General features: G+C 42.5%; 2 protein-coding genes across 7 annotated transcripts in view; one reads left to right on the top strand and one right to left on the bottom strand.

The window, feature by feature from the left end:
- Positions 1-27,128, top strand: part of LOC127673362 (zinc finger protein 431-like) — a 273,064-nt gene that overhangs the window by 68,350 nt on the left and 177,586 nt on the right. The window lies entirely within an intron of this gene.
- Positions 1-27,128, bottom strand: part of LOC127673181 (uncharacterized) — a 108,619-nt gene that overhangs the window by 39,693 nt on the left and 41,798 nt on the right. The window contains exon 3 of the mRNA XM_052168791.1: positions 8,872-9,034. Within this exon, the coding sequence (XP_052024751.1) occupies positions 8,872-9,034 (163 nt within the window). The remainder of the gene's footprint in view (positions 1-8,871; positions 9,035-27,128) is intronic.

Here is a 27,128-nt window from a genome sequence, read left to right as displayed (position 1 = left end):
TTCCACTGCAGTAACAGAATCTGTGTAGTTGATCCCATCCTACCCGGCACTGTCGATTCCTACTATTATACACACATTCTTGACATATTAAAGATTCCTCTTTTGGTGACAATAAGGCAAAAATACTTTCAGACTTGTGTGCTACTTCCGGCCAGCTCATGGGTCACGGCCCTGTAGATAGTAAAGGACTGTGCCGTGAGCTTGATTCAAGTGCCCAGAACTCTAAACGTTTCTTCTCATCTACTGTCTTTCTGTATTCTGATGTAATGGGTGAGGAAACATCAGAATACATGATCATTGTTGTGTCTGAGAACACTGGAGTCTCTTTTGCTAGTAGGATAAGCTGCCTGTGCCCCGATGAAGCAGTCCACCTCCTAAATGGAAGCTACTTGTCTTAGCTCCCCTGGCCAAAGTATCTTTCTGAACCATCCCATATTGCACAAAATAGTATCTTCGACCCCAAACCATGTCCACAGCATCTCCTTTCTATACAGTAACACAACCACAACATATTTTCAAAAGCCATTTACTCTGCCAACTCTACCTGCACTTTAAGGCTACTAAAGGCTTTTATCCCTTCCATAATTCCTCACTCTTATCCAATGGTCTTCATTACAGAGGTCACTATGATCAGGCCTTCTGTAACGCCTCCTCTCATACTGGGATGCCCTGCAGGCTTTTCTCCTTACTATTTCTTCTTAATCACCTGTATTTCTGGCCTAGGGGAAGCCTTTCCTCCATCCACACTCTTAACTTTATACCATCGCATGCTGTTTTCCAGCTCTATATGCCTACTGCTAGACTTCTTACATTTAGCTGCCTAGAGAATCTCCATGTGGATGTGCAATGCACGCTTTAAATCTAGGATGTATAAAAGCATTCAGATTCTTTCACTCAAACAAAAGAAAATCAATACAATAAAAAACAAAAACCCTAGTGTTGTTTGCACAGGAATTCCCATCCTGGCAAATGAAATGGCATGAACCACTCACCCAGTGTCAGACCAAAAATGTGAGACTCCTAACTCAGACTCCTTATCTTCCAAGCCACTGTACTAGCAAACCCTGCAGGCAGGCTGGCCTTGAAACTGGGCCTCAAATCCAAGGACGTTTCTCTTCCTCTACTACCCAGCCCTGCAGATCTGCTGCACCTCTCCTGGCCCTACACAGTTCCCATAATTCCATTTCTACCTCTCCTATAATTCACAGGCTGTTCCCAAGGTTCTCCAGCAAATGATTGTGATTATCGTGGAACAGATTTTTTAAAAAAGATTAAAGGTAAATAAATGTCCAAGGCACAGACTGAGACTCGGTGTCTACCTGATTTAAAAAAAAAAAAAAAAAAAAACAATCTATAGATAGCCCATGGAACAATGAAACAATAATAAAGGTGCTCAGCCTTTGGCAGAACCATTAGCACACAGGATCTTCTAACATAAAAATGCTGATGTTTACAGAGTAGCCATCCCCGCCCCCAGTTGGTTCAGGAAAAGATCAAAGACTATTCTAGTTAAGTGGAGGGTCTAGCATAAGAATCTAACCTTCTGACAACATGACACAATGCTGTCAACCAAGAAGCTCAAGATTCAGAAGGGTACAATCCAAAAAAAGAAAAAGAAAAAAAAGAAAGAAAAGTTTTTTTTTTTTTAATTGAAAATTTCTTTTAAAAAGTTGAATGTGTGTATATATATGTGTTTTTGTCTATGTATGCATGTAGTTTGTGTGTAGTAGTACCGACAGAGGCCATAAAAGGGTCTTTAATACCCTGGAGCTGGAAATTACAGGTGGCTGTAAGCCAAACTGTGGTCCTCTGAAGAGCAGCTGAGTTGCCCCCCAGCCTCACATGCTCTTTAAAAGCTTATCTTGGGCCACATCTATAACTCTCCTAAAGCAAATCCATCATCATGCCACAGGCTGAACAAACCTGGTAAAGCCACAATATATTTGTACATAGGAATTATGGTTATAGAGATCAAAGGATTGAATATACTCGCTTACCAATGGTTGCAAACAGGTGATTAATAACAAATGGTTGGTGTCTAGAATAATGGAAACCCTACAAAGCAGAGAAAGAGACCAAGACAAAAGAAAAGACAGGCAAAACACAGTCACTGCAGAGAGACAGCACAGATGGTGAACACCCATAAAGATCATTCAAACTATCCATCTCCTAAGACCACAGTAAGAGTCCACTTAACACCAGCGGGGGAACCAGAAAAGGCTGCTAGTGGAAGTGAGTCCACGTGCTCTGCTAGTGAATAAATAGGATATGCTCCTTAAAAAAAAAAGAAAAAAAAACCAACTCAGAATGACTCTACGGAGCTACACGTGCATGACTGCAAGTTTCCACACCCACAACATTCTGAAAAGACGCTTTCACTGTGCTGAGGAGTGTATGAAGTCACAACCGGATGTCTATCAAAATGTCACTTCACTGACCATGACTTCCCCAAGGATGCGGCCAATAGGAGCAGGCTGTTCCCACAGAACAGGATCTACCTCAAGCTCACTGGGTGCCTAGAACTCAGCCCCTTGGGGTGTGTCAGATCTAATCTACAAACAAGGAGATTGAAACTATGTGAGCCAGTGACCTGCTCAAGATGTCACAGCCAATCAAAATCCCTGTGAGCCCACAGCCTGGGTCTCCTGATCCAGAGTCTTAGATCTTTAAAAAGAAGGACCTCATTTGCAATAGTGGCACAATCTGCAAAGCCACTGTGTATAGCCTTGTTTGTTAGACTTATTAGACTTAGCAGTCAAAACTGAGAGTAAACACTGCATCATTCTACATTGGATGGGTGTGTTGACTGGGCCTTGAAGTTATTTTATAGTCAGTACACATGGCCTACATTTTACTTACTTGATCAACATTAGTTTTATGGTAGATTACAACTATGAGCAGCAATTGTGAGATGAGCCCCACCGTAACCCAGCCTTATTTCCTCTGTTCTGTGAGTCACTTAGTCACGTAAACTGAACATTCTTAAGTATCCAAACTATTGGCTCCTGAAATAAGGGAAAATGAAATGGCCTTTTTCTCTGCAACTTTTAAACTTCCAATCTGTAGTAAGTGAAGATGCCCAGGAAAATCTGAGGACGGTTCAGAATTATTTGTACCCAGCACCTATTCCTCCCAAGGGTTAAATGTGACCTAGCTAAAGACACTAATAGCAAGACTGTATAAGCAGCTCTGTCAGTTCACTATGTAGATAGCTTCTTGTGGCCACCATCTATCAAGAGACCTTTCTCTTATACATGCTCATGGTCACACTCATCTGTGGTGTGCTTGCTTGACCTCTATGAACCTATGCAAAGCAGTTTCACAATAGCCAGAATACAGAATAGAGGAGGCTCCTTATCGCATGGCAGACAGGCAGCAGAGGACAAGTCACACCAGACTCTAACTTCTAAGTTTCCACCACCCCCAACAGTGGTAGCAACTAGGGACAGAGCTAACAAATGAGCCTATGGGGACATTTCCTAGAGAACATTAATGTAACTCCTCCCTTGCTTTATTTTGATCAGCACTTAAACCATCATTCCATATGCAACATATATGCATAAATTTGTATACATATATACTTATACAATGACTCTACAATGTGCCAAGATAAGAAAGAAGGAGAAGAATGATTTCGGAGGAACAGACAGTGCCCAGGACTTCCTTTGATGGATAGTAGTCCTGTGGGACTAATGAGGATCAGCTCAAATATGAGGATCTAGAAGTTCTAAGCCAGGCCCTTTATCATGCAATCTACCAAAACTTGGATCTAATGTGGGTACATGAAGGTTATTAGTTTTATTTTTTAAATAGAAAACACCTGATTGATAAAGTATTCTGTATCCACAGTCAAAATAACATGTCTCTTCACAAGCAATATCCAAACTGTTAAGCAAAACTCTTGAGGAGACAGGACACAGAATCAGCCTGCTAAAGAGTTTTTGGGTTCTCCAAAGTTCCAGCAGGCTCTCATAGAACTTGGAGTTCCAATTCTAATCACCAGGGCACAGTGACATAAGAACTGCAATCCTGAAGGCAGCAGGGTCTGGTCAGATCATTTTCTACTGTCTTGAGAAAATGACATATCTGACAGCCATGAGGTGTCTGTGTCACTGTTCTGTTGCTGTGAAGAGACACTGTGACCAAGGTAACTCTTATAAAAGAAAGCATGTGACTGGGGGTTTGCTTACAGTTTCAGAGGTTTGGTCCATTATCATGGCAGGGAACCAGGCTGCACAGATGGTACTGGAGCAAAGATAAAGGGAGAGGGAGGAGGAAAGAAGGAGAAGGAGGGAGAGGAAAGAGGGTCAGAGGCAAGGAAGGAGGGAGAGAGACGAGAGGGAGCGAGGGAAGAGAGGAAAGGAGGGAGGAGAAAGAGGGATGGAGGGAAGAAAGGGGGAGAGAGAGAGATCATCAGTACAAAGCACCCCCCACCCCACCCCACTCCACCCCACCAATGCCATACTTCCTAATCCATGACTTCAAATATATGAACCTATGGGAAGCATTCTTATTCAGCCCACCAGTGGTTACTGCCCTTAGTAAGGTCAGAACAATTTTTCATACTCAGTGCTCTGTGGTGGCCTAGGAAAAGGTCCCAATTGGAATTTATTAAAAAACAAAACAAAACAAAAACAGAAACAACCCTTGTTTTCACATACAGGGATCCATATTTATGAGTTGCAATGCTATCCAGGTGTTCAAGTGGAGGTCTCTGAGCATGTCCCATCTGCTAGGAGGCTACTGCCCATGAAAAGAGGGCTTCTGTGCACTAAGCATTCCTCCTAGGATCAGTAGAAGGGGTAGGGTCTGCCGCTTACACACTGACAAAAGGGAGCAATTATAAACAACCCCGGATGAAACACATTTTGCAATCACTTATGAAAAGAAGATGGATATGGGAAGACTTGATTTTTAAAAAATATGTTTCTCTAGTTTTCTAGGAAGCTGTAGTATGTCAGTGAAGATAAGCATAAGAAAATGATCATTTTCCTGACCATACAGAAAAAGCTGGTTTCACAGGTTAAAAAGCTGTGCTTTTAATGTGAAAAGCTATACTCCTCAAAAGGGACCAGGGGCAGTACTAGCATACAAGTGGCTACTGAACACCAAAGCCTTTGTTGCTTCTGTGGGTAATCTTTGTCAGGGCATGTCTGACTGTAAGTTGGAATCACTGGTCTAAGAGAACCCTGAGCACCTAGGCCTATGGGCTTAAGCAGCCTTTACAATTACCTTGGCCCAACTCAGATCTGCCATTGTTGCCTCCCTCCCACTGTCTATCCCTCCTTTCTTCCCCCCTTTCTTCCCTCCCTTCACACTACTTTCCTTCAGTCTCTGAAAGGACTCTTCAACTCTTACTTACTGGCTAGAGATTTTGCTATGAAGGTAGGGATGAGGGGGAAAAGTCAAAGTTGATGTAAAAATGAAAGGTTTGGGGGTAAGGGAGGACACTACCTGTCTCCTGAGCTCCCTATGTTTTTTTATCTCTCAAAGCCATGTTCAAGGAAAGTACACAGTTGTCACTGTCATCTCCAAGACATGGGAAAGGTAATGTAACATCAGGAGAGGAAGGAAATCCAGTTTTTAAACAGCAGACCTTGGTCCCAATGCTAACTGCAGACCTATCATCTAGCAAATGAGGTAATTCATCTGCAGTGAAAGCCAGAGACACACCAGAGAGGGCAAACCCCATACCAACCCCACCAGGATTCCACAACCATTCCATTATGGTAACTATAAGAGAAGGCAATGCCATAGGGCTTTTTATACAGCTCTAAATGTTTACCATGCAGTCATTTAATCAATTATTACAGATCTATTGACTGTAAGACCTAAGGTATCAAATGCTGTTGTCCTTTCTTGGCCCTAGAAATCACCCTAGACAGGAAGAAATTGGTCCAAGCTGAAGAGACTGGCCTAGAGTCTCTTCTGTTTCTGCAGACACTCAAGGAGTTATTTCCAGATATGCAGAGACCTCCAGCCAGAGAGAGACCACCAGTTATCTCCCTGAAGCAGCAGGTGGAACCCTAAAAACTTAAGTATCCATCAACCAACTTCATTTGCAAAGAGCTTTTCTGCGTAAACCCTGGGCGCTGGGCAAAGACACTTAATAGAAACCTCCAAAACAACAAATGTGGGCCCATGCTAAAAATAAGGAACAAACCAATCCAAGGCTCTTTGGATGTGGGCTGAGGCTCCTCTAGGGTTCATGTGCTGAAATCCCTGTTGTGAGGCACTAAGAGGCGTCAGTTTAATCTGTGACACTTAGGAGGACTGATTGGGATAAGACATCATCATTGAAGTACAGATCTACGCATGAACGCTGCTGGCTTTTAACAGACATACTGTCTCTTACATGCCCCATGTGATAGTGTGCACAGCCTTGGACTCTGACAGCAAGGTCATCACAGCCTCTGGAATTTTGTTGCAACAATATAAAACAGACTGATACACATTAAAGTCGAGGAAAATGTTAAAGCTCAATATAATCCTAGCAGCCACTAGAAGCTGGTGAAACCCAGTGAAGGTATCTCTCCCTTCAGTATAGCAGAGGAAAGCCTCACAGCACCTACCCCACTAAGCAATCAACATGAAATTTCAGTTTTCAAGTAAAATGCTGAGAGTGATCATGAGCGTGTGAAAGGGTATGCGAGCATCCTATCTCCATGCTCTCCATTCTCCTAGTGGGCAGGCCAGAGGTCTCCAAAATTTTGTGCCTTTACTTTAATGAAATAAGACCATTGGCCAGGAAAACAAAGCCCTAGAAAAGAGCTCTGAGACCCCACTACCCTCTAACTGCTCCTCAACCCAGTCCATATGTAGGCCTAGCAACTTGGTATATTCCTTAGGTACCCAGTAACGAGGGAACACACCCAAAACCACCATCCCAATCACCACTCCTCTAGACAGCATTGCACTGGTGTCCCTCTGGATGATGTTGTCCAGTCACTGCATTTCCTACTGGTACTTCAAAAGATCGCTGACCAGAAAGCACATGGCTAGCCCCAGACACCACTCCCTCTAGCACTCAGACCCAATCAGGCTACCAGACCTGCGTTGTGTCAAGTAGACTATTAAGTCTCTACCCATGTGTCCTTTCATTCCTTCAAATTGGTTGCAGTGTAACATCCCCAGGGCCTTCCTAGACTGCTTTCCAAAGGGCAGAGCTTCCTCCATGCCCCAGACAGACTGGCTATAGACAGAGTACAACCCTTTATAGTCTAACTGGTCCTACAAGAGTACCAGCCCTAGCCAGCCAAGACGCCTGGAACCATATTTTATGTTTTTGAAGCTACTATAAGACAGTGCCAAAAGATTCCTGTGTTTCAGTGATCACTTTAGACCAAATGAAAGAGAATTCTAACTCACATAAAAAAAGTACATTCACAGAAATCATTATTCCAAACTCCACAGACCAAATAATAGATTCAAGACTATCTTAAGACAATCGAAATGACAGAAATAATATGAGACTTGTGGGAAAGGGAAGGATGGTGGGTAGGTGTAACTCCTTCAATTCTGAGGTGGTACTCTACAGATGACAATACACATTCCACAAGGTGTTTCTCACTGTTAGCCAGAGGGAACACTGGATAAGCCGCCACACCCGAAGTCAAAGGTCACAAGCTATCAGTCATGAGTGAGATATATTTGTGAGTTGGGGATATAGTTCAGGTATGGACTCCCCATCTTTCATGTATCTTTCCCACCACCACCACCACCACCACCACCACCACACACACACACACACACACACACACACACACACACGCGCGCGCTGCCTCTGTGTGTGTGTGTGTCTGTCTGTCTCTCTCTCTCTCTCTCTCTCTCTCTCTCTCTCTCTCTCTCTAATACATTACTGTTATACAACCACATCTTTGACCACCAATATCACTTTGGGGACTCCAGCTGCACAAGGTCAGAATTTCCTTCTATTATAGCTCAAACATATCTCTCATACAAACTTGTGAAACTGTCCTAGGAATCTTTATTTATCTGAATTTCCTTCTCATGAGAACTTATCTTCTTAGCACTAAGCTGGACTTGAACTTGACCAGCCTAAAGACCACTCTTTTCTCCCTGCTGTAAGCGTTTGGTCCCCAGCACATAGGCAACCTCAGCTCAGAACAGGTTCCAGAACGTCACTGCATAGAAGGGAGCTGTCTACTGGTCTGCATACTTACTTCTGTCTAAATATTCTCAACCACCTACTCTCAGGTTGGAACAGTGATAACCTGGTGTTTGAACTGTGTCCCTTAAGAGCTTAAATTTAATGGACTTCAGTAAATCAGGGACATTCCTACTGCCATTATTACTAATTTAATAACTACTATGCAGGGGCTGGAGAGATGGCTTATTGGCTAAGAACAGGTGCTACTCTTGCAACAGAACTGCGTTTGGTTCCCAGCACCCACACTATGACTCACAACCACCCATAACTCCAGTTCCAGGGCATCTGACACTTTTGACCTCCAAAACATTAGCGCATTAGAGCATATGCATGGTACATATTCATTCATATACATACAGGCAAAACAATCATACACAAAAGTTAAAAAGCAACTAGGCGGTGGTGGCGCACGCCAGTAATCCCAGCACTCTGGGAGGCAAAGGCAGGCAGATTTCTGAGTTTGAGGCCAGCCTGGTCTACAGAGTTTGTTCCAGGACAGCCAGGGCTATACAGAGAAACCCTATCTTGGGAAAAAACAAACAAACAAAAAAAAAAAAAAAGATAAAAAGCTTAACATTTTTTTAAAAAAACTACTAGGCAAATTAAGTATTTAAAGCAAGAAAACCAAAACAAAAAACAAGTAATCAAAGAAACAAAAACCCAGCCAAGTCTCTTTTATGCAGAAATGTATATATGCTTACCTTTGGCATGCAGTTATAAGAGGTGACTGGAAAAATTGTAGCACTCTTCAAAAAGATGATGTTTTCTGCTGTCTGAGGACACCTTAAATGTGACAGAGCTACAGTGATCCTCCAAGCTCTTAAGCCAGCTGGGATGACACTATAGGAGTAGAACCTGTGGGATCTGTAGAGAAATGAAAAGGAACAGGTATTAGGTGTGCTTGTTTATTTGAGTTCAATTGTCCATTTCAAAGAAAAAAGAAAAAAGACACTGGAGCTCAGCAGTTAAAAGTGTTTACAACTCTTGCTGAGGACCTGAGTTTGTTTCCCAGCACCAACTGCTTGTAACTGCAACTCCTAGTTGATTCAATATCCTCTTCTGGTCCTAGATACCTGTTTTACACAGGCAGAAGCCCGCAAGCACACACGTGTGTGTGTACACACACACACACACACACACACACACACACAGGCACACTGGCACTGCATGAGCAGCAGATAAGGAAATCACAATGGAAGAAAGGCTCTCAAGTATCTCCAGTCCTCTTCTCTATTCCTACATACCGCCACAAACAGAAGGAAAGCCTCCAGAGGCAACAGAGGCCAGGCCATAGGAAGAGGGGCACACAGAGCCCTATCTACAACTGACAGGCTCTTGCACTGCCATTTGTCCAGGTATCATCCACTGAGTCCCCAGCACGAAGGCTCAAAGCATCCCCTGTCTATACCAGGGAATCTGAGACGAGCACTCAAATTTACATGGTAGTTAATAGGCAAGCAGCTAACACAGGTGCCCATCCTCCGTCCTGCTTGTGGAACTGGCAGTGCATTCGCTGTGCACATACTTGGGCAAACACTTGTCGTTTCCTCTGGCATTTTCAAGAGGATTCTGGTGTGCTCTGCAGATTCCCAAGAGAGTTCACTGGCATCTTTAATCATTTCAAGCCCAGAGGGGATCTGTCCTGACAGTTCGATTGGAGGAGATCTATTAATTCATTCCTAGGATGATTATGTCCTCAAAATGTTAAAAGCCTCACAGAAAAATTAATTCTATTTTACTCAAATAGGAAGTGATAATTCAAGCAGGACTATCGTGAAATGTTACAAGGCAAGTCCATAAATTTTGATTTAAAAATGAATCCCTCTGTATGCATTCTCTATCTCAAGAGTCGGATGGTTTTAACAATTTGAATTATTATAAGGAAAAACCTACAAGCAAATACAATGAGAATACTTAATGTCTTTCTGTAGGTGTTTACTGTAAGATAAAACAAAGTGCTGGTATCTAAACTCAAGTTCTTATTTCTCCTGCTGAAACCATAGTCTTTATTACCTATGTGACTTTGGCCATGACCCTACCAACCACCTCTACATTTCTAAGTTCCAGATTTGTGCTAGAAGAAAGTTAGATTTTTAAAGATTTTAATTAATAGAGAACTTGTCTCACCTCAGGCTTTCTAAAGAATACTTGTACGGCTACTGGATCTAACAATTTTCGAGGGCATACATGAATGACTGCTTTTACAAAGCATTAATTCACTTGGGGAGTGTGTAAGTCAGCTTTCTATTGCTATAACAAAATACCCAAGGAAAATAATTGACTTAGATAGAGGAATGATTTATTATGGCTCAGCATTTTAGAGCATTTTGTCCATAGGAGGCTGGCTCCATTGTTTTGGGGCCTATGGCAAGACAGAACACCATGGAAGGAATACATGATATAACAATGTTTGCTAACCTCACAGCGGATAGAAAGTGAAAGAGAGAGAAAGCAGCCTGGGTTCCAATATCCCTTCCAGATATCAGGCAAGGGGACCTAACTTCCTTCTTGGAAACCAGTAGTTCTCACCTTTCCTAATGCTACAGCCCTTTAAAACAGTTCCTCATGTTGTGGTAACCCCAACTATTAAATCTTGTTGCTACTCCATAAGTATAATTTTGCTACTGTTATGAACTGTAATGTAAGTATTGGTGTCATCCTCCAACACTGCCATATCACAACCATGTTTAAACACATGCATCAGTAGACACAATATATGTCCACCACGTATGCACTGTCACCCAGACTCAGCAATCACAGGCTCATATACAGCCCTCTCCAGGTGAGAGTAAAGCCAGACACACGTACAACCTCATTGGCCTAGACAACTCGGCACACCACAAGACAACCACGTACAACTCTATTAGCACATCAAAGTGACTATTAGTTCTTTAATATAAATTTCCCACCTGCAATGTGTGTAACAGTGCTTTTATAGCTAATTCATTACAATAAGGGTGCAAGTCATGTTTACAAAGTACAAACTACAATTTCTAATCTACCTCCTAAGGCTACTTTAACTCTATTTCATTGAAATGATGGCGCTACGGTCTCTAAGCTGTCCATCCTACAGAGGTATGGCATTCTGCACCCATAGATTCAGGCTGGTGTTTTCCACACAGTGACAAATCCCTGACATTCTAGTAGGTTAGTAGTTATGCCTAAAGACCTCTTAGATGGGAGAGATTATCTCGAGGGAAAACGCTTGGCTCCCAGAGCTAGACATAGAGAATTGCCTGTTTATTTGGTGCTTTAGCAAGTGGGAGCAATCCACCCTTCCCTAGCCCTACCCTAGCCCTGCCCCTCTACCCTTATTGAAGACTTCCCTGTGGGCCAAATCTCTGTTCTTTCCTCCCTCTTGGATTAGAGTCCTTCGAGAAAAAAGTAAGTGTGTATATTTTTCTGGCTGGGTAAAGGCACATGAGGTCAAAAGCTAAAAATTACAAATACCTGAAACATCGACAAAGTCAGGTTTTTTCTGTTTTTAGCCATACCAAGGGGCCAATGAGCCTCTGCAGAGGCTGGAGAACTAGAGAGTGATTCCATGAATGAGGGAGATGCCTACAGAAAATGCACACTACCTTAGAAAAGCAGAATTTTATGTCTCCAAATGACCTTACTAAGAAACACAAGACCGTTTATACCAAATTATATGCTGGAATTATCTGTACGCTGCAAAATTACTGCCTTCCCTTTCCTCTTATTCTTAAAAGACAGCCTCCCCAAATGGCTCAGGTTTGCCTTGAGCTCACTATGCAATAAAGACTGGCCCCAAACTCACGACCCTGATTCGGACACCCTAGTTCAAGGGTTAGAGGTACACCACTGTGCCTTGCATTCTCTGCGGCTTTTCTATGAATGAAAAATCAAATACTTTTTTTTTTCCACACAGGGAATATTGTATTGTCTTATATAAACCCAAGAGTTTCCCTATAGCCTACAGTTAAACCAGAAACCTCACAAACCTTTTCAGTACATGCACCTGCATGTTATTTGAGAGCATGTATTAATTTAGCCAGGCAAACAGTGAGCCTGTGAAACCCGCCAGCCACACATCTGTGCACCCCAGGATGGAGAGATCCAGAGCCCTATGCTGGTCAGGACCTGGAGCCTCATTAACTCGGGAGTAAGGCCCCGAGCCTCCAGGTAAAGGGGCTAGGAAGTGCTGCTAGGCCTCTACCCTTTTCCTACATCACACTGCTATGTGAGCTGCTATGGTCTAGATCAGGCCTCTGTGTCAAAAGCTTGCCTTCAAGTTTGCACTACCAAGTAGAAATAGAACCTTTAAAAACCTCAAGACTAATAAAAATAAGAAAATGGTGTCCACTGAGACATGAGTGTACAGTGAGGCATGAGGTAGGTGCACACTGTAACATCACTTAGCCGGGCAAAGGGAGGGCTATCTCCACGTGGGTACCTTGGAGGGCTTCATGCCTAGTGAAAGTCCCAGGTGCAGGAAGCCAAGCACTGCAGTCTCAGTGCACAGAACAGCAGGAAGCTGGCTGCCCAGGAAGTCTGGACAGGGATTTGTGCCAACAGGTAACTTTAGTAAAAATAAGTTCCGTAGCTCTAATTTAAATGAAGTTTTAAAAGGCTAATGGGTATAAAAATTTAACATGGAGGTTTCTAATTATTATAACTGAATTAAAAGTTAATACATTGTGCTTATATTTAGCTGTTTTAAAATATTCCGGATATTGGCCGAGCATGAGGGCCCACATTCTCTTTTCCACACCAAACCTCTCAGTGTCTGCAGTGTTTTCTCTCTCTTGGAAACAACTCTGCCTTCAGTTCCCAACATCACTGTCCAACCAAACCCACATTGTTGAGGCACAAATTCCAAGAGGCTCTTCTGGAAGATCACCTTCAATTCCCATTAAAAATTCATAGACCACAAATGCGTAACATTTACACAACTGTCCAGGGAGGAAAAGTCACCATGAAGAGAACTAACTCCGCCTGCCCACGTGGATCCAGACAGAAACTCACAGCATGCTCACCAGTTAATAAACTTTCAGGTTTTTGGTTTTGTTTTTAAGGGGGAGTGCTGTTGTTTGGGGTTTTTTTGGGGGGGTGCTGTTTGGGAGGGGGGATATTGTTTGTTGTCTGCCTGTTCTTGTTGTGTTTGCTTTGGAGACAGGGTCTTACTTTAGTCCAGGCTATCCCAGAACTTACTATATGGCTTAGGCTGACTTCAAACTCAGTCCTACATCAACCACTCCAGTGCTGCTGGGCCTTACAAGCATGAGTCACTATACACAGAGAACTACCATTTCTCAATTACATCCACTGTTAATATCCAAATGGTAGTGTCACTTCAGGCCCTAAATCTTTTTCTTTCAAAGGTTCAGTCCCATACAGACTATACTCTTGAACAAGGTTCTCATTCTCTTCATCTCTCTTCCCACTTTGAGACATGGTCTCACTAAGTGCTTATGGCTGTCCTGGAATTCACTATGTACTAAGCTAATCCCAAACTCAGATCTACCTGCCTTCTGATGCTGGGATTAAGATATGCACAACAAATAGATGCTGGCCTATTTATAGTTCTCTAGTATGCCTGGAATTCACTCTGCAGCTCAGAGTGGTGTCAAATGCACAGCAATTGTTTGGCCGCAGTTTCCCTACACAGATGAGCTCCCACATCCTAGAATATTTCATTTATTATAGAAATTAGCAACAAGCCACTGAAAAGGATGGAATCATAGCACGTCTATGTCTCTCTCTCTCTGTTCCTCTCTCCCTCCGTGTGTGTGTGAGTGTGTGTGTGTGTGTGTGTGTGTGTGTGAGAGAGAGAGAGAGAGAGAGAGAGAGAGAGAGAGAGAGAGAGAGAGAGAGAGAAAGAGAGGGGAGCATGGGGTGGGGGAGGATTTCCTATGGCAGTAGCCCAATTAATGGTTCATAAAGAACCATTCAGATACTGTGTCTGGGCTGAAATCCAATTAAGCCATTTCTGTGTGAATATCCCCAAAGAGACATCCTCTGAGTTTCAAGTGGTAATAGGCATAAATACCCAGATTAGCTGTGTCAGCACTTTTGAAATGGAAATCAGACAAGAACACAGAGATCAACATGGTGAGCCTTTTAGCAGACACAAAGGACCAACAGGCTTGTCAAAATCCATCTGGCACAGGACCAAATCCCATCCTTGGCCATCCAGATAATCCTCATCCCATGTGAATCCATACATTTATTTACACATTCTGAAATGATCAATGTCAACTCCACACAGCAACGTGGTGTGCTGGAGAAACAGTCAAGAATAGATTTTGAACTCTCTCTGAATTCATAATTTTATTCATCAACCTTATGAAGTATATCCTTGAAATTAGTCTCACAAGAAAATATTCGAGCAAAGCCAAAAAACAAAAAACAACAAAAAAAGCCAAAAAACAAAAAACAAAGAAACAAAGAAAACCCCAACAAAATCAAAACCAGAAAAACCTGGGGCACAGATTTGGGAAAGGGTCCAATAATGAATTAAATTACCCCTTTGCTTTGCCATCCAACTTAGAACTGGCAAAGCAGAGTTACAGAAGGAGGAAGAAGAGTGCTGGAAGCAGGCATTCAAAAGGCAGCAACATTCCACTTGCAGCCATCTTTATCCCAAGCAAATCCTACCTGAGACCTACAGAATTAGAATAAACACATGCTGCTGACTAAAGGTCCCAGTGTTCACCAGTGGCTAGGGCAAAGAAGAGGAAATAGACAGAAGCCAACTAGAGACACCTCAAACTATGAACAGAATGACTGGCCTGTGTGAGGCATGGGATGTGGAGGACTCAAACGGTTCCACACTGGAAGCAAACCCTGGTGTACAGCCTGCAGGTATATATCATGGGGAGGCTACTACTTAAGTAGAAAGCCAGGTTAGTCACCTTGTTGGCAGAACTACATGAGAAGTCTTACTTATTAAGGGAAAAGTACTGCATGCCCGCCAAGCGAAAACACTGCAGAAAAGGCACATCCCAGACACTGCCCCACCCTTCTGAAATAAGCCCAGGAGTGGGGGGTCAAAGTGGATTACAGGAACACACAGCCTAACTTCTCAATTTTATTTGCTATAAGAAAATTTGTCTACTAGAAAAAACAAACTAAACTTTTAGGTTGCTTCTAAAACTGCTCTGTGTTATACAAACTACAGTAAACATCCTATGAAGACAACCCCAGTAACTTTATTTTATATTAAATATTGGTTATTTAAGATAAAAATCCATGAAAGTGTATCTAATCTTCCTTTGCAGAGACTAACATCTAAAACAAAAGATGTCCATGACATTTCCTAGAGCTTCTCAGAGAAAAACTTTCCTAACTTTCCTAACAAGTGAAAATGAGGCTTCCCAAGTGTCATCATGCTAACACTAGTCTTCCATTCAACAAGCATTATGGAACAAATACCAGAGACTGGATGCTATCAACCTTCACGTGCACAGATGCAGAAGGACGAGGCTGCTAACTGATACTGACTGAGACTTCATCAGTCATGTAAGTTTAAAACTCAGCTAGAAAGTAAACTTTTCTCATGTGATATGGAGAATGAAGAGAAAGGATTGTCTTGCTTTTTTGTAAACATTAAATAGCGTAGAATGAGCCCAGTAAATACCATGTATATAGGGGCTCTATTGCTGCAAAACAACACTATCACCAAGAGAAATTTGGGGAGGAAAAACAGAAGTTCAATAATTTGCCAGATTGAACTGTTAGAAAATGCTCTCCAGTCTCTTATCTGATTCTGTCTTTTTTTTTTAACTGAGCAAAAGAGAACATTTACAAGGCTCTATTCTCCAGGCACTCTTCTCCAAGGTCCCTCAAACACCACCAAAAGGATGCCACCCTGCCCCTGAAGAACACAAACACAACCCCCTCCCCCTTGAATTTCTATTCCGTCTCCATACTCTGATGTGAAGATCACTCCTACCCACAGACAACAAAAATCCAGATGATTTGCCACACTCCTGCAGCAGCAGATGGTGTAAGTCTGCTTTCTGTTACTGTGTTAAAATATCTGAGAAAAGGAATGTCAAAGAAGCAAAGGTTTATTCTGGTTCACCGTCAGAGCTCAGGCCTTGGTGAGTTGCTTTCGCATGATACAGCATGTCATAGTTAGGGCTACAATCACTATGTTGAAACACCATGACCAAAAGCTAGCTGGAGAGGAAAGGGTTTATTGGGCTTCCTTCCACATTGTAGTCATCACTGAAGGAAGTCAGATGGGAAATCCACCAAGGTCCAGACCTAGAGCCAAGGCCTGATTCAGAGGCCATGCTGGAGTGCTGTCTACTGGCTTGCTCAGCCTACTTGCCTAAAAAATCCAGGACCACAAGCCCAGGGATGGCACCACCCTGGCTGGACCCACCCAGAGTGGACCAGGCCTTTCCCCATCAGTAACTAATTAAAATGCTCCACAGCAGGATCTTATGGAGGCATTTTCTCAATTGAGAAATTGAGAAATTTCACAATTGTAGTTTGTGTCAAGTTGACATAAACTATCCAGGACAGAACACCACAACGAGAACGGAGGTGAGACAAGGCCACTCACACCATGGAATCAGAAAACTAAAAAGAAAATGGAAGAGTTTGGAGTTTGTGTCCCCCTGTCCTCTCCAAGGGTATGCCCCAATAACTTAACTTACTTCCTCTAGAAGGTTCTAACACTCTAAGGTTTTACTCTAAAAGGCTCTATCACTTCAAGTAGCACAGATCAACGGCAGACAGAACTTCCTCTCAGACCTGAGCTCATTTTCAACCTTCTGCATGTTAATCACATACATATATGTCCTGGTTTGTGGTACTGGGGTCTCTCATACATAACTCTAAGTGCACTGGTGCCCATTATCCAAGGATTCACGTCCTGTAGTTTAAGTCACTTCCAATTAACCACAGTGTAAAAATATTGTCTTGACTCAAGAGAAACCAGTTTTATTATAGAATGAGGTTATAAAGGTTCTATCTTATTAGCTACTGCTATTAATCTCTTACTGTGAATAATTTGTAAGTTAACTCTTATTGTATGATGCAAACATGCAGGGAAAAAAAACATAGTATACATAGTGTTTGGTACTAGCCAGTTTCAGATGCGAGCTGGGTTTCTTAGAAAATATCTGCTGAAGACAAAGCAGATGTTCTCCTTGCCATTTAGCACTGGAGTTCAATCTTGGGAATTATGTGCCTCAGGGTCCACAGTCTAAATAGAAGAAATAGACCTTGATGCTGACAGTCACTTACTGGACATGCCTGGGGTACCATGGACATATATTACTACATTCAATCCTAACAGCCATGTGACACCTCATTACACCCATTCACAGCACAGAACTTAGATAATTGCACAGGGCTAACAGAAACAGGTGACTTCACAGTCTGTGACCTTTAACTATGTTCACAGCCCTGGTGTAAACCTGTAGATAAAATGGGACAGATCACATAGATGGCCACCATGCTAACTCCTCCAGTCACAGAGTGTATCAGAGGAGGAATCACAAAAAGGAGCCCCACAAACACTGGTGCAGAGACACATCTAACAACATCTTGCAGTGTTCCCAAATGAGACCCTCTTGTGCCCGCTGCCAAACTCTGCATAGGAACAGCAGGGATTCGTACAGCCTTTGTACAATGTGTCTGGCTTGGCTTTTAGCTTCTGTTTTTTAAAATGCCATTTGAAGTTTCTAATCACATTTCTCCCAGGTATCCTTAAGGTTTTCTACAGCTAAGAATATCGGAGAAGTACGCAAGGATGCGTACGGGTAGAGACCAATGGCTTCCAGAGGTGAATGTGCATAGCCTGGTAGACTGGACCAGAAGAGAGCCATCTGTTCCCTTTCCGATGCTAACTGACTCAGTAGCCTTCAGGCTGCTATTATCTTGTTTTCTCACAGGTCATCAGGGTACAGCTGGCCCTTAGTGTTCACGGAAGGCTGTTTTCAGAAGCTCTTGTCTATCAAAACTATGACATATTGAAATTTTACAAGATGGGTAAAATATAGTGTCATATTTACATGTAACATACATACATTCTCCATACATAGACTTAAGTCATGTATTTAATGGTACTACATAAGTAATGAAACTATTTATGGAAATGAGAGGACATGTGTTCAGTAGATTCCGTTTTTTGATCCAAATATTTTACATCAATCTGAGGTTGGTTGCAATGGTAATATAGTGAGGAAATCAAGAAAACAATGGCAGATGAAACAAAACACACGGCTGCACAACCGAGAGAAGAAGGCTAGCCTCACAACAGAGACATCATGTCAAGGGTCACCAAGATTCTCTGTCCAGCCATCAACAGAACACCCATAGGAGGATGGCAAGGAGGACCTTGAGGTTTTCTGGGCATGACATGGCTGCTGAACAAGACTGGATCTACCAACATTCAATCACAGATAACAGAGGGGCTCATGGGAGCCCCAACCACTCCCCAAGGAGGAGGCAGAGGTGGGGGCTGTCATTGTTACCTATGCTTCAGTGAGTCACAAAACAAAGAAAAAAAAAGTCTGGCTGGTGGCATATGCCTTTAATTTGAGCACTTGGGTAACAGGTGTGCAGATCTCTGAGTTCAAGGCCAACCTGGTTTATTTAGCAAGTTCAGGGCCCCGGGCTACATAACAAGACACTGTTTCAAAAGCAACAAAACAAACCAAACAAACAAAAGAACAAGCCCCAAAAGACAAGATAGTAGGAAGACTTGGTGAGAAAATGGAAGATTGGTATACAGGGATTAAAAAGGGCAGGAGTGGTAAATGGAACCAGAATGTATTATATGCATGAACAAACTTTCAAAGAATAAACTAATGAAAAGAGGTATCAGCTCTCGCCTGTCAAGCTGACAAAGATGAGGCACAATGGCCATGGCCTGCACCCCCTCCAGACGAGCTTTGTTAGGGCAAGTGCTGATATTTAACAAAGCAGGAAGGGAATAGTTAGGAATTCTCTCATGTATTCCAGCAATGTTTTTTTTTTTAATATATAAACTTATTTCAAAAGAAAAACATAAAATAAATAAAATAAAAAATAAATATAAGGAAAAATGCTTCAGGCACAAGAATGTTATGGTGCTCAGGCTGGAGAGACCAGTCTCATTTGTGGGATATCAGCAGAGCAGACAGGCCAGGGGCAGTCACAGGCTGAGATATGAGAGAGACTGGAGCAGAAGTAGCAGGATGCCTGTTAGCAGGTGGCAGCACTGGTATGCTGGTACACTACCCACCCTAAAAGTGTCCCGGTTGCTAAGCAGGAGGCTTCCCGAAGGCAGGCTAATTGCTCTTGCTTTCCTCTAACAAATCTGCCCAGGAAAACGTAGCTAGCGCTGCACGCCTTGCTTGAGCAACATCACTGTGTTCCCATCGTTTCCTCATCCAGATTCATTAATCCACGAGCACTTAATTACTGTAGTGTTAATGGGCTCACTCCAGGCTTCCTATCTAGGCAATACATGAAAACATAATTTTTAAAACTAAAATGGACAGATCTCTTGGGAGCCTCGAAATAGACTTTATTTACTCTCCTAAATTGGTCTTCAAATTTTGAAGTTACATTTTATTGACTTGAAGTGTACTTCACATAGCATTAAAAATGTTATTTGAAAAAGGAGCAGGGCATGGTGGTGTATCCCTTTAATCTTGGTACTCAGGAGGCAGAGGCAGGCACATCTTTGAATTCAAGACCAACCTGGACTTATGGATCAAATTCAGGACAACCAGGGCTACACAGTCAGACCCTGTCTTTAAAAAAATAAAAGAATCGTTTCTCGGCCTTTTGGCTAAGATCAAGTGTAAAAAAATAAAAGAGTGTACAATTCCATAATCGTATTTATTTATTTATATATATATGTGTATGTGTGTGTGTGTGTGTGTGTGTGTGTGTATAAAAAAATAAACTCTGGTGTACAAAAGTCTTTATAAAAAGAGATCAGAGAGTTGTATATAAGAAATAGTGAACTTGGCCTCTGGTGCCAGGAACAGGAAGTTCAAAGTGGACCTTCTATTAATACATTATTCTTTCAAATAAAATGTTTTTCAGCAAAATATCCACCTTAGGCAGAAGAGAATAAACCCTTCAAACTCCCTTTGATGTCCTAAGGACATCTGTGTTCACAGTTCTCCTGGAGGCCAAATGACGCTGAAAAAGACAAAGCACCCATAAATGAATTTGTTTTAATTGTGTTCTAGGAAACAGATTGAATCAGATTAACACCACTGTCCCTGTAGCCCTGTTCAGATGGCTACACTGCTTAAACCTGCAAGTTCTGCCAGCTTAGGAAACTCGTGAAACAAAAAAAAAAATCAATGACAAATTAATAATCACACCAAACCACCAAATTTCTGAGTAGCAGATTCACAAGTGGCTTCTTCTTGTTGAAAGAGCATGTTGTTTCTACAGAAAAACAAAGGCAGACAGGAGGCTGACATGCGGACACTTTGTCTCATCCGTTTGTGGCTCGGAAAGATTGGGCATCTGTTTGCCTCACTGCTGGGAATCACAATGAAGCAGTCTGTCTTGCAGTCTTACAAATTCAAGGACTTGTAGCTTCCATGCTAGGACAGCCCTCTCCTAAAGGCATCACCAGAAGCCACACAAAGAAAGCATGGCTACCTGGCTTCCCTCACACAGTCCACCAAAAGCCCTGAAAAGGTCTTTCATTTGTCCGTGTCACGTTCTCTATTCACATAGGCCCTTCTGCATACACAACTGAGTGTCACGTTCTCTCTCTATTCACATAGACCCTTCTGCATACACAACTGAGTGTCACGTTCTCTAGTCACATAGGCCCTTCTGCATACACAACTGAGTGTCACGTTCTCTAGTCACATAGGCCCTTCTGCATACACAACTGAGTGTCACGTTCTCTAGTCACATAGGCCCTTCTGCATACACAACTGAGTGTCACGTTCTCTAGTCACATAGGCCCTTCTGCATACACAACTGAGTGCCACGTTCTCTAGTCACATAGGCCCTTCTGCATACACAACTGAGTGTCACGTTCTCTCTCTATTCACATAGGCCCTTCTGCATACACAACTGAGTGTCACGTTCTCTCTCTATCCACATAGACCCTTCTGCATACACAACTGAGTGTCACGTTCTCTATTCACATAGACCCTTCTGCATACACAACTGAGTGTCACGTTCTCTAGTCACATAGGCCCTTCTGCATACACAACTGAGTGTCACGTTCTCTAGTCACATAGGCGTTCTGCATACATAAGTCGTATTGCACCTGCTTTTGTCGAAGAGAAATGCTGACCAGGTAGGATTTGCTTCGTCTGCTCCTCTCTCCAGTCATCTGTCTACATGATAGAACAGGATGAGGAAAGCAAACTTCTCAAATACCATTAAAGGAACCAAACACTCCTCGTCATTCCTACACCCAGGGGAGACATCACAGGGAAGCCATCAAGCTCCCAAGGGATGGCCAACAGATCAGACCTGACACTTGCACTCGGCTCATGTCTACCATGCCCAGACATGATCTGTGCAACCAAACTGAATTGCCACTGTTCCCAGCAGGCCTTCCATCCATGCTTATATACATGATTAAACTACTGACTCCGTTTAAATGGTACAGAGTAGAATCACTAAACAGTGGGGACAGGATCTAAGAAATATCATATGAGGTGATTTCCTCACCAAGTGAAATGCCTACCACCTAGGTAATGTAACCCAATAAATGGGTCCACAATCCCGTATGTGGCTTCTTACTGATAGTAAAAGCTGGGGAGCAGGAGAGGGAGAGAGAGGGAGAGAGGGAGACAGGGAGGGGGAGAGAGGGAGAGAGAGAGAGAAAATGCATACCTCAACCAGAGTTCCCCAGGCACTCACAAGTGCAGGTCACATGTACTGCGACTCTGAATGAATTCCAGGGGAGAATGCCTCAGAATCAGCCCAAAGCCACAGACCCTACAGTGCTGCCACTGATGACACAGCGAGCCTCCCTTTACCTGATGTATGCACCCAGCTTAGCCTGCTTCTGTGAGGCTGGGATCAACTGAAATTAGCTTTCCAAAACCGCTTGTTTGCATACATGGCTTATCTCAAAAGAAACCAGCACAACTCGTGTGATAATTATACTTCTGTTTATGAACCTGGGCAGAGAAGACCATTGATTTTCTCATGACTTTCCATTTCAAATGACCGGTATCTTTGAACAGTCTTAGCTGTAAACATCTGGTTTTGCTGAAAAAGCAGCAAAGGGAAGAGGAAGGAAGACAGGAAGGAAGTAGGGTGAGGGGTAGGTCTGGAGGGAGAAACACAAGCCCTCAAATGCCTGCTGGAACTTGACAGGTTTGCTCAGCGTCAGCATACCCTCACTTGGGAACAAGTGGTATTGTGTTAGAGGCTGTCCTAGCATTATAGGGAACTTAACAGGAATTTCCACCCTCCTTTGAGTGTGGGCAACCAAAAATGTCCCAGATGTTGCCAACTATCCTTTGGGTCTTAAAATCATCCCAGTGAGTACTGAACCAGATGACATGTAAATTACAGAAACAGAAATAAGCAGACAGGGATATTCATGTAGTTTCTAACTATCTTGGCATATGATTAAAGTATTTAGACAGATGTCACTGTAATTATCCCTTCTAAAATAACTGAATAAGTAGCACGTTCAGTGACTCAATATCAGGATTAAGTCAATTACAATATCCAGAGTTAGGAGCATGTCTTGCAATTCTAGATTGGGCATACTTTGCCAATGAATGTTAGTATACTTTTTTTAAAAATTTAGGAAATATATATTTATATTTAGGAATATTGTATATTACCACTATATATTTAGGAAATATACAATTAGGAAATAAAGACTTAAATTAGGATAATATATATTATTTTCTAGAAAACAAAATGTCCAAATACATGAAATGTGCCACACAGAAAGTGAGCCTCAAAGTAGACTTGGTTCCTGGGTTGGTGAGGTGCATCTGCGTAGGTTCAACATCTTCACAACAATGAGCCACCTCAGCATTGGTTCGAGGAGAGAGGACAGAGCGGCTCAGGTCCCTTACAAAAAAAAGAGCTATGGATGTGTCCTATGCACATCTTCCTAGATTCTAGTTTAACTTCCTTCTAACTTAAGAGTTAATTTGTGTGTGTGTGTGTGTGTGTGTGTGTGTGTGTGCGTGCGCGCGCATGTGTACAGCTGTTAAAATACAATGCCTAGAGAATCACACAAAAGTCTTGAGTGAGTATAGGTTAACACCATACACCCAACTGCGTACACATCAGCAGAAAATGTGCACACAAACACACACATACACCGATAAAGAGCCCACCGATAAAGATGGCTGTTTGCTATAGTACATGAAAGCTCTCTGAAAACACCTTGTTTGGCTTTGGAACCACACAGTGAACATAATGACTGGGTGAATGTCTGAAATCCAAAAGCAGAATGAAATAAGTAAATTATATGTTGAGTTGGTAGCATAAATACAGAGACATCATTCTGAATAACTTGGAAGACAATAATCTGGCCATGCTCCCTAGTGAGATAAATCATAAAGACAAAAGTATTTTCAGCTATTTTTGGTACTCACTTGTTAGCAGTAACATTGATAGCTACTTGAAACATTAATATGTAGTATGTATAAATGAAATGTAATTATCAACCCAAGAAGTAATCATGTAAACATACCTAGTTACTATCTCCAAGAGGAAGCACATACAAATATAAAACTAAGAATTTATAATTTTAATTTTGAATTAGAAATGTCAAATGAATTTATAATATATTTCAAAACAAACAACAAGTTTTTAAAAGTCCTTTGTCAGCTGAAAAGGCCACAATGGCCAACCAGGGTCAACAAGAGCCTCAATTCCCAATGTGGTTCCAAATTCTAGTTTATAATTCTACCCCACCATTGCTCTTTTGAGGACTGCAGCCTCTGTCTGAGGTGGGCTCCATCTGCAGGCCTCAGGCCCACTTACCTGCGACTAAGGTAACTTTAGAGCCATTGCTACCTTGCAGCTCTCACTGGCCAAAACTGGGGCACTCTGAACAGGGGTCAACCTCAATGGATGAAAATACTTCAGAAGTATCAATTCATAATTTCTGATTCTCTTTTTATTTGAGGTTATACTGCAAATAAGCCCCCTATATAATACACATACTTCAAGTTAAAAATGTAATCACCATACCACCACAGCACACCCCACCTAGCACCTCAACACAATGCACGCCAGGGTCTCCACAAAAAGTCCCACAAGAGTTCACATTCAGTAGTCAAAGTACAGTTTCTCCTGACTGTGTGTCACTTTTGTACTACCCTAAAGCCAAGAGTCAGTCCAATACTATCTGGAAGACTGTCCTCCAAAAGGCAGACATGACAGGAGGCACTGTAAAGCCACAATCATAAACTGAAATTTTTTAAGCCAAGTACAAGACTTTCCTGGGTATCTGTATGTTCATTATCCTCCAATTCTGAGTAGCAAATATGGAAGGACCACATCACCATGAATGCAGGCCCTGTCACCCAGGCTATCTATAGGGGCCACTTACATAGGCACAGACCACACACACATACACTCCTCACACACTGGAAGATATAGTCATGATTGATAACCACTCAGATCAGCTTAGATGAGCTTTAGATCTGGTCAACAGTTTCTAAGAAAAACCAGTTAGCAAATGCCAGCCTATGGGAAAGCCAAAGAATAAATTTCTCAAAATAAATCAATGAGCCCTGCCAGGAAAATTGTACTGGAAAAATCAATGGGACATTCAATTAAAATCAATGGCTTCTATTTGCATCTTGATTTGAACTATATATACATCTTTGAAGACGGTAGAGAAAATTATTACTGAAATACCAAAATATTTACAGATGACATGAATTGGCATCTGAATTCCCTTTAAAAATTACATGCAGAGATTACAAAAGAAAGAAAACTAAGTAATGCTAGCCATAACTGGTAATTGCTGACACTGGGAGATTTGTTCCATGATTCAACTTTCAAAACTAATGCTAGATGAGATACTAATAAGCCAGAAATGTCAAGAGTCAAAGTCACCATATATTGTGACAGCCTAAAGGGCTTAAAAAAACCAAAACCAACCAAACAAAAAACTTCACCAGGCTGCAAACCACTTTCTACAACCAAAGACCAGCAGAACAAAACCAACCTAGAGCAGAGTCACAGCTGATGGTGAGGTTAAACCAGGAACCTAGAGCTTCCACGATCTCAGCCACCTGTAGCTGTAAAGGCCTAAGGTATGACTGGGCCTGGGAAGACACTAGGGAAGGTCTCAGGTGAGTCTGTGCAAAGCCATAGCACATTGTGCCTTCGCTGGCTTTGTAGAGTCAGTTTACCAGGATAAGGACAAGACATGAAGGCTTCTCAAGGCCTCGTAATCTAAACTCCCCTCACTAAAGATAGAACAATGAGTCCTGAGACTTTATTCTCATAGTATACATAGCTGATACACAATCATTTAGTGTCCCAGAAAAGCACACTATCAGTAACAACCCAGTCATGTTTTATAAGGATCAAAGGACACCCATAGTTCAAAGGTTGTAAGAAGAATGATGCCAGTTCAATTCAGTTTTGCCTAAATTACGGAATGGGAAAATTAAAGCCCAAATCAGATCAGTTACCACAATCAATTGTATTACAACAGGTCAACCAGAAAGTTCCTTACTGTAGAAAAGGTTGCTTTAGGAAACCTGTCAGTGCACAGTAGGAACATACAACAAGCGTCTGTGTGCAGGAATAAAGAAATATTAAGGACAGCCCAAGGACCAGAAGCAAGGACCAGCCACGAGACCACAGCTGGTACAGATGTGCTAGGACAGGGGCATTCTCTGGATTGTTTTTAAGCACTATCTACCCTTTGCTCCTGCCTGCCCATAAGACCAAGCAGAAGCTTCACTCAGGACAGGCCTTCTTTCAAGTAAGTAGAAACCATGAGCTGACAACCTTTGGGGTAGGAGAAGAACGACCCATTTCAATGACGTCACTTCCTGAGTTTGAACCCTGAAGGGAAGGATTAAAGAGCTTCAGCTCCAAGGTCTTCATTTAACAAACAAGAAAATGAAGGGGCTGGAGAGATGGCTCAGCAGTTAGGAGCACTGACTGTTTTTCCAGAAGTCCAGAGTTCAATTCCCAGCAACCACATGGTGGTTCACAACCATCTGTAATGAGATCTGATGCCCTCTTCTGGTGTCTCTAGACAGCAACAGCCTTTAAGAAAGAAAAAGAAGAAGAAGAAAAGGGAAAAGAAAATGAAGGTGCAGAAGTGGTGGAGCCCAGGCCACTCCAGTCAGGGTGGCTCCCCTGTACACTAACTGCTCTTTCAGTCACATTAGCCAATATACATCCACTTATAATTCCAGAGCCCCAAAGCTTCCTGAGCTGTGGCTAGAAAAACCCTCAAGTACCACAAACTCTTACTATCTAATTCTTACCAAGTTCAAATGCCAAAAGCATGGCCTGAGAGGGTTCTATCTAGGGTTGATAAAAAGAGACTGAAATGAGGTGACTTTTAAAATCCAGTCCTGTGGTCACAGGAACAAGTGGGCAGCCATGTGGGGCACTAGCTGACTAGCCCACACCTTCTTCTGACACACCTCAGAAGTCAACACTCCAATCAGGTGTTTCTTCTGGGCATCTGCTGGCCTTCAAGGAGGAGGCAGAGCCCAGCATCCACTGCATCCTCTGCATTTCTCCCTGGGTGTGCTGAGAGCAGAGGCTGGAGCCCAGGTGTTGTATAGTTCGCCCTGAGACGAAGACAGATAAGGAGTCACTCGCATGTCCTATGAATGAATGGCTTGATCAGCTGAGGAGCACAACCTGTCTTATTTCTCAGGAAAACAGAGACTATGTTTGTGGTTCCCCTCAGGAACATGGAGGGAAGCAGAGGCTCTCTAGCTCTCACAGTGCCAAGGCCTAACCCTGCCAGCCTGTGATACTGAGTATGTGATACTCACCAGCCCCTGCTCTGAATCAGTCATGCAAGGTGACCTAA

This window comes from Apodemus sylvaticus, chromosome 22, assembly GCF_947179515.1.
Source record: "Apodemus sylvaticus chromosome 22, mApoSyl1.1, whole genome shotgun sequence".
In the NCBI taxonomy this organism is placed as follows: Eukaryota; Metazoa; Chordata; class Mammalia; order Rodentia; family Muridae; genus Apodemus; species Apodemus sylvaticus.
The sequence above is the reverse complement of the archived record's forward strand: the minus strand, read 5'-3'. Positions and strand labels throughout refer to the sequence as shown.